Genomic DNA, 8277 nt, shown 5'->3' with positions numbered 1-8277 from the left:
AAAATGTGCTCGATCTGATCAATATTTCCCCATTCTAGCTTCTCAGCCACTAATCCTGAACACGAGAAATCAGAAAAAGAACATATCAGCCCTCCAAACAACTAACTTTCTCAACACTAATTTCTCTCACCTGTGCAATTACGGTAACTCTTGGAAGAAGAATGCAGCTCTATGTTTTTCTGCAAAATCTGAGCAAGCAGGATGCGCAAAATGTCCAATATCAGAACTCAATCACAGAACTCCACAAACTCTGAACCAGAATTCACTCTCGGTTACTTGCCTTGAGAACTTCATCATTATGGTCAGTCAACACGACTTCACAACAAAATCTACTGCAAAGGATTCCTGTTATACCTGATTTTCATGAGGTACCAATTAGCTTACATAACCAGTCATCTTCCATCTAACAAAGAGAAAAACACGAGACTGATTTCAAAGATCACTCACCGACCCCAGAGCCTAGTTCAATGACAGAACAACCTCGGAGCAAGTCAACGTTCTTCGAGAGATACTCATTCAAAAGCATAGCTCCAGGCCATACCAGCTGCCCCGTCAGATCAAAATCAGCTGCCTCATAAGCAGTCAGCATAAGAAATTAAGCATCACCTGGATTACGAATCTCGTTGACAAGGGAATGTCGTCCCAGTTGACTCTGAAATGCTTTCTAGTGGCACTAATCACCTCAAGCATATTATGCAATTGGTATATTGTGTGTGCTCGAGCATAATGCATACCCAATTAAAAGTTCACCCACATTTTGTTCCCCTAAAACCTACACTCTACTTCTTCTTCTTCTCCTTCTATTCATTTACTATCTCTTGCATAATTGTAGATGGCAGTATATCATAGCTAATTTCCTACAGGTTTACATAGCCAACGAATAGAACAGAACTTCTCTTGTCAATGAACAGACAAGGCATGATCCACTATCATTAGAGATTCCCAAATTAACCTTCCGCTATCGAGAGAACAGAAAATCGAAATCCGCCACTACGTGCTACAAGATGAATAAACCCAATTGGCTTGCTGATTTGAGCAGTCGAAGAAAGGAACTCACTTGAAGCGGACTGAAGACAGTACAGCTCAAGAACTTGCGACCCAAACGTGAATTTGGTCAGCTGGTAGCTGCACCAAGCACCATTTCACGATCATCGTCAGCAAAAATGAAGAGGAAAGAGACTATACACACACCAGCGAAGGCACATATACAGAGAAAAGAGCGTACTTGTCATTGATGAAGAAAGACGCGTCCAAGCAAACTAGGTCTTCCTCATCCTCTTCGCGGTCGCCGGCCATGGCTGTATACTCTGTAAGCTCCGATGGGAAGCGTTCAGAGGGGTCGCAAGTACAGTGGACGGAGGAAGAAAAAGAAGCAAGCGGGTCGTTTTAATGGGCCTAAAACAGTTGCACTACGGCCCATCAAACGGTGGACGGAGGTAGAAAGAGAAGCAAGCGGGACGCTTAATGGGCCTAAAACAGTTGCAGGACGGCCCATCAATATCTTACATTACATGGACCCAAATCAGAATCAAGTGGAATTTTTAGTAAACTTTGCAAGTCAAACTCTCTTGAGTTCTCTGACCCAAAAAAAGCCTTCTTGAGTTCCTCTTAGGTTGGTGTTTTCTGCCCATCTGCTTCACCCAAAATATTTTTTAGGGTAGCATTCGAATCAGGCTTTGCGCCTGAAAATTGAAAACCTAAGTCATCACTCGAGGAGTTTCCAAGAAATTACTGTCTCGTGACTTTGGTCTGAATGAAGCCACGGGTAGTAAGAACGAACCCGAAATCTCATAATAGCTGCAACGTGATACGCCAATCATTTTAGGCCACGCTGCTCGCTCACCTCCTTGTACCTTGTTCACTTCGATTCGAGTTTGCGGCATATGTCGGATTAGTATTGAATAGGAGAGCCGGCATGATGAGATAATTTTGCCGCATCTCTTTCTCGGATTCATCGTACATCGATTTAAAGATGCAAAGATAACCAACGTTAACATGGTACAAAGCAACCGCTTGCAAGGTCAGTTGGAGCTCCTTTACTCACCACCAACCTTGCTGTTGCCAATTCTGGTCTTTTCTCCTTCCGTCGAGCAAACCCCAAATGATTGTAGACAATCATCTGTTCAATGTGCAGTGGCCTACCTTTAATTAAACTATGCTCTCCCGTTCCACAGGTTTGGGAAATGATAGTACACAAGAACAACTAAGCTGAAGATAAGGGAGGAAACGTTAACGACTTTAAGTACAAGGACCGGATATAAAAGAGATCAATCCAGGAAGGAGCTACTCGCTCGGACTTCTTGACGAGTTTATGAATTTCTGTGCAGCGTCTAACGTCAGTTCTTCATATACCTGCATTATTATGCATATGGTATAGTGAGATCAATACGGCAAACTTAGGAAAGTTAAGAGACGAAGGGATTACGACTGAACCAGGACTAGATCTCTACGCACCAGTTTCCTATGAACTTGTTGAAAGACTTCGCAAAACCTCTCCGCCTCAGCAGCACCGACCTGAAAAACAATCACACATAGTTTTTTTTTAAATCTATAGGAGAAATCAATAGAAGGACATCAAGTCAAATCCTGGATTTTCCCTTAAGACAATATCCCAACTAGACATATATCAACAATCTTTCCCAAAAACATGTGTCTTTGGAGCATTAAACTGAAGGTCTACTTTGACTTTTTTCATCAAAAAAGTGAAGTCTACCTGCATGTCAAGTTCGAGTGAAATACTGGTTAGATACTAACTTCCATTTCTTTACGCATAGAGCTGCCTCTAGACAGCTATTCGACATGCTATACCTCGTCTTATTCTAGTAATACTTAAGCCAAGAAAATGAAGGTTCAATTAGCAAAGATATCCTTGCTATCAAAATCATGCCTTCCAATGTCACTCAACTCTTAACTTTTCACGCAATCACCTGTAGTCTTACTTATACTTTTACCTTGTGCATGTACAGTGCAATCAAACACAATCATTCCAGTAAATGAATTGAGCAGCTAATAAAGTCACGCAGAAGGACAAAAAAGGCATGCAGAGTAGAGTGCTACTAAATGAGCAGTTGCTTTAACACATCTCTCTTTAGTATCAGAGTATGCTACTGATGGAGCTTGATGTACCTTCCTCTCAGCAGCCAATAGTAGCTTCCCCCAGAATGCATCTGCCAAAACAGACATAGGCCAAAGAGATGAGTACAATTTCCTATTACAAAAATGCCTTCCAAGTACAAAGATGCCTCAGAAACTGAAACATATGCATGCCATCTCCACTTATTAACCACCTAGCGTCATATGGCAATTTATTGCGGGACAAAGGCAATGATGAAGTTAATGTAGAAAACATCTTTATCTGCCCAAATCAAGGTAGCTCAGGATTAAGTCAAAAGCTTAGAATAAATCAACCTCTTAAACATAGCCAAGGATTGAATAGAAGGGCCAAATCTCCAAAGAAGGCATACTTAATACTTCCGATGCAACTTGTGACATCATTTTACCAAGATTCTGAGATGGACAATTTGAAGATCAAAGTAGTTTATTGTTTGCTTAAAAAAGGAAAGATTTTCGGATAATTTTTCCTAATAAGTTGTCGCAAAACCAAAACTTGTCAGTCATTTTCACAATTGAATGGTTTTCTAAAACTCAGAGCAAACCATAAACCATTATTCAAGTATTGTTTTGCCTCTAATTATCAACCAAACCAGCCAGGAGTGGTGCCACCACAAAGGGCAATTTAAATCCATCCTTGATTGTGTAATGACAGAGAAAGAGTCATAGAAGCTGCGTCAAGCTCCTTCAGGCTCAGTCTCACCGATTGCAACGAATGACAAAAAAAAAATAAAAAATGAAGAAGCAAAGCCATGTTTCATCAGAGATGCAGGGTAACAGGTTAAGGACTCTGTTATAGACACATTGCAAGGAATATCTGATAATTCACATCTGGAGATGAAAAGTCATATGCCCGAGTTCCTTAGGAAGATGACAAATAAAATGCAGGTTCCCAAGGTTGTAGGTTACCAGACTGTTCTATAACAGTCCTTGGTTCACTGTCCTCGACCTCAGCCAATGGACCTCGCAATTCCTTCACCTGTTGTGCATAACGAAACAAGGTGATCTCAGCAACCAAATGCCAATGTATATTAAACATGTTCCGCTATACCACGAATATAAATACTTTCGCAGTTATAATTACCAAACTATCTCTTGTTGACTGAGAGGTCGACTGTCCTGAAGAATCTTCATCAGCCTGAGAGCATAGCAAACAGATAATCATCAGTGCAGAAAAATGTTTTCCATACTAAGGGCATAAGAATGTTCATCTCGAGTGACCATTGAGTGTAAGCATCAAAAACACAGAAATAGAACCCCCAAAATGAACAAGAGACAAGGATTGATTCCAGGCACAAGCAATTAAAAAATGGTTCCTTTCGCAGCCCAACATTCATACTTAAGGATACGCTGGATTCATCAATTGGTCTAGTAGAAAGAAGTTTTTCCCCTGATTGTGTCTGAGACTCACTATGACTCATTACTACCTTCTTTTCGGGAAAGTTCTAACCTATTGAGTAGGCTAAGCCACGGTAGAATGACCCATGTTGGCAAACTTGAATTGAGCTGACACAAACGTTTAAATTCAGATGGGTTCCCATTGAACCTCTCTCTTCGTAATTTGCATAAAGCTTTACATACCCAAAAATTCTCAAGAGGGTGGATGTCTAGTCACAAATCTAACCACACGCAAGACCTCTAGTAAACAAACAAAATCAAGCAAGCGGCTTCTCCCACTTCACCACTAAAAGGGTCATCTTTTTTCCTGGGAAAACCACAGAAAATGCTCCGTAATCCATCTTCCTCACCGTCCTAACAAGAAAGTAGAGCACAACCACCAATTTCAAACAGGAACGCCCGTAACACCAATTACATGGAAAAGCAACTCAGAGAAAGAGAGAGAGGGACTGACACAGTAGTCGCGGGATCGGACGAGAGGGAAGAGATCTAGGAGGCGCTTGAATTCTTGGTCGTCCATCCTCTCTCCGATGCAACCGCGAATGCAAAAGCCCTCTCTCTCTCTCTCTCTCTCTCTCTCTCTCTGGGGGCCTTCGTTTTGCTTTATTAAGAGAGACGACTGAAGAGGGAGAAAGTTATAAGAAAATTGCTCCCCCCTCCTCTGGACCAACATATTAATTTACTCTCAAATTGGAAAGAAGCTATTTTCCCTTTTTCTTTTCTTATGTTTCCTAATTATTCAAACAAGTAAATGAACACTTTTCTAATTGACCAGGATGCCCTTGCTACGTTTGATTCGGTTTTGGGAAAAAGTCTTTCAAAAAATGTAAAGGCCTTTGGATGAGAAAATTGTCCAAAAAGTCTTCAACTTATTGCAGTTTGCCAATTCACCTAAATATTTTAATTTTACCGATTGAGTCTTAAATCATTTCACGTTATACCGATTCAGTTTATCCAATCAATTTTGGCCGAATATCGCTAATATGGACGCCGGACGTCTTATATGGCACGGCCGGTACTAAAGTTGATAATTTTTAATGATGTTTTAAGATTTTTTTCAAAATTTTAATTTATTTTTTTATTTTTTCTTTTCTTCTGTTTTCTTTTACTTGTTTTACTTCTTTTCTTTTTCTTTTTTTCTTTCCTTGTTCCTCCACCAGCCTCATGTGAGGGCGGCCGACGCCCACTCGAGCATCGCTTGTTTGCGCACTAGCTAAAGGAAGGAGATTTGGGAGCTTACCAACAACCTATCAACTTCGAACAAGTTGTTGTTCAACCATTGCCGAACTCATCGATGGCAATGGAGAGAAGAAAGGGAAAAAAAAAGTAAAAGAAAATAGAAGTAATTGCTAGCCAAAATTGGTTAAATTGGCAAAATATGAAAATTTTAGGGCTCAATTGGTAAAATTAAAAGTTTTAATACTAAATTGACAAAAGTGCAATAAATTTAGGACTTTTTGGATAATTTTTCAGCCTTTGGACTGAAAGTTTTTTTCGAAATGCAAGTAGTATTTGGTAAAAAGTGTTTTAAAAACACATTGAGAAGCCACATTGACTTAAATGCCAGAGCCAATCCAAATTGATCTTGTAAGAGATCCGCTATTGGTGATTTCTTAGTTCATCATGCGATTGCTCTAGATTTACATATAACTACGTTGATGTAAGTAAAAGTTGCTTTAGATAGGAATGAGACTTCCATTTTTTCCAAGGACGATAAAAAATTTTCGTCGTGAGCAGAAGATCTCCTCTCTTGATCTCTTCTCTCTAAAGAAGGAAGAACCAACTCTTTATTTGTGATAGCCTGATTTTCGTCTGTCTATTTAGTGACTAAAACGGATTATGTGATGAAGTTTATGTTGTGTACGTGAGATTATAAGAAGTTAAATGAAGCACAGTTTGAAGTTCAGTGCAATGATTTGAACAGTGGCGTCGGTATAAAGTTTCTGATCCGGTTGAGTTGGTCCCGGATCTTGAGCGCGAACGGAGCACCCACCGTCACTTGACCGACCCCATATATAAACCCCCTTCTCTCTGCCTTCGCTCTTTTCCTTCTCCCTCACTGTGGACACCCTCCCCCTCATCCTCGTCCACTCCGCCCACACCGACCATGACCTACGCCCGCAATGCCGCGCACTTCCCCGGCTCGTTCGAGCCCCTCGTTGGCGACGGCGGCGACGTTCAGCCCTCAGCATCACCCCTCGACCTCAGCTCTCGCTCGATCTTGCCTCGACGGCACTCATCCTTCTTGCTCGCCCTTGAACCCGCGTGGCGCCTAGGAGGAAAAAGGGATCCTTCGAGCTCGTTTCTTACGCGTTTTAGCTCCCGTTTCGTTGTTCGCGATCTTGAGGAAAGTAGATATCTATCCTTACCACTAGATTGCCATTTCTCGGTCGTTTTAGCGTGGAATGTTGATTTTGTGTATGGGTAGCTTGCATGGTTGGGAAATTGGTGTTTCATGTAAGATCCATTGCTTAAGTTGTTGTCCCCGGGTCTTGGGTGAGCTGAACATGTAAGTGGATAGTCAAGTTTGTCGTTGATTTGTGAGGAATTAAAAAAGGGTCTTGGACCGTCGGTTTGGCTGTGGGTATGCCGACTTATAGTCGGGCTTGCATGGCGAGGAAGATGGTTTTACATATCCGATCCGTTGCTTGATTTGACATCTCTGGGTCGTGGACAAGTAGATTATGTGAGCTAATCGTCCTGGTTGTCGTCTGTTTGAGATGAATTGAGGTGGAACTGTGCAAGGTGGGTTCGATCATGGTTTGACGAAAGACCCTTGAGGTTCAGTGTTTGCTTGGTATGCTCGCTGGTTATATGGTTGATATTTGGCTTTAGGTAGGTTGAAATTAAAGTTGGTTCGCTTGATAAGTCGCCTACTTGACGCGGATCGGAATCGAGATTATATGAATGTCTAGCCTTAAGGTGTAGGGGAGGTTCAATGTAGTTGTGCGGCTCTTTCATTTTCACTTTAGCTACTAGATATTTGATTGTCTTGTGACCCCTTCGTCCTTATGTTCTATGGTGGCTTCTGTTTGGTATCCCGATGATTTCTTGCTTGTGAGTTGTGCTCGAATGAATGGTGAATGGACAGTTTAGTTGTTCGGTTAGATGTTATACTTGCTTAGCTTCAGCTCGCTGTTGTTTGTTGCCCTCTTTTCAGATGCTTAGACAGGGCTATGTATAAGCGTGGCCGTTTGGTGGTGGATGGTTTGGTGGTGGATGATGAGGTGGGAGCGCTCAGTATATTATGATGTCTCCTAGATGTTGTTTCGTATTTTGAAACGGAAAATGTAATAAACTGATTATATATATAAAATTAGGTGCCATGCCTGTCGTTCGTTTTTATGCACTTGTATTTTATATGGCCGTCTTGTATAGTATAGTCTTTCACATGCGCCAATTACTATATGTAATATCATATTAAAATAGCAAGCAGGTAGAGGAACCGAGAGATCGCCACATCATTCGAGTGAGCTTTTCAGTAATTTCATGAATCTAAAATGCATTTGTCAGCGAAATTTCGACAAGCTTCGCTTGAGGTTGCGCGACCCAGGCCACCCCGAGGTCAAACGACCTCAAGCGTGGCTAGGTGCCGCAACCCCAAGTGATGTCACCCGAGGTTAGGCGGTCTCAAGTGTGGTTGGTCGATGCCAAACTAGCTTGCCGATAGCCAAATCTGGCTTTGTTGGCGGTCTGAACCCCCATAAGTGAAATCGCGAGGTGGGGACATTTCCAGAATTATGAGAATTGAGTGACGGCAAAATTATA

The 8277-nt window shown here is 41.6% G+C and overlaps 2 protein-coding genes across 3 annotated transcripts in view; both read right to left on the bottom strand.

Moving 5' to 3' along the window:
* Positions 1-1506, bottom strand: part of LOC115735232 (EEF1A lysine methyltransferase 3) — a 3097-nt gene extending 1591 nt beyond the window's left edge. The window contains exons 1-6 of one of the 2 annotated variants that reach the window (XR_007199423.1): positions 1226-1506; positions 1058-1125; positions 448-567; positions 281-354; positions 131-188; positions 1-55 (exon numbers count right to left, since the gene is read on the bottom strand). The exon at positions 1-55 is cut by the window's left edge and continues 47 nt beyond it. Coding sequence is in view for 1 of the 2 variants with exons in the window: in XM_030666361.2 (XP_030522221.1) it covers positions 1-55; positions 131-188; positions 281-354; positions 448-567; positions 1058-1125; positions 1226-1296 (446 nt within the window). In the remaining variant the exon portion in view is untranslated. The remainder of the gene's footprint in view (positions 56-130; positions 189-280; positions 355-447; positions 568-1057; positions 1126-1225) is intronic. The other variant, XM_030666361.2, reaches the window with a different exon arrangement.
* Positions 1507-1921: 415 nt separating this feature from the next.
* On the bottom strand, positions 1922-5135 carry LOC115735233. The gene is made up of 6 exons (XM_030666362.2): positions 4964-5135; positions 4196-4249; positions 4021-4090; positions 3127-3167; positions 2455-2514; positions 1922-2352 (listed from the first exon to the last, which is right to left on the bottom strand). Exons 1-6 carry the CDS (start codon positions 5027-5029, stop codon positions 2284-2286), a joined length of 360 nt encoding a protein of 119 aa, XP_030522222.1. The 5' UTR covers positions 5030-5135; the 3' UTR covers positions 1922-2283.
* Between the last annotated feature and the right edge of the window lie 3142 nt (positions 5136-8277).

Source organism: Rhodamnia argentea, chromosome 8 (genome assembly GCF_020921035.1).
Source record: "Rhodamnia argentea isolate NSW1041297 chromosome 8, ASM2092103v1, whole genome shotgun sequence".
Taxonomy (NCBI): Eukaryota; Viridiplantae; Streptophyta; class Magnoliopsida; order Myrtales; family Myrtaceae; genus Rhodamnia; species Rhodamnia argentea.
This window is presented reverse-complemented; position numbering and strand designations above follow the sequence as displayed.

Excerpts from the sequence above, each read along its gene's own strand:
- LOC115735233 (XM_030666362.2), bottom strand. The coding sequence starts at position 5,029 with ATGGACGACCAAGAATTCAAGCGCCTCCTAGATCTCTTCCCTCTCGTC. Across the intron at positions 4,091-4,195 it reads AGTCAACAAGAGATAGTTTG|GTGAAGGAATTGCGAGGTCC; the intron begins GTAATTATAACT and ends TATGCACAACAG. Across the intron at positions 2,515-3,126 it reads TATTGGCTGCTGAGAGGAAG|GTCGGTGCTGCTGAGGCGGA; the intron begins GTACATCAAGCT and ends ATTGTTTTTCAG.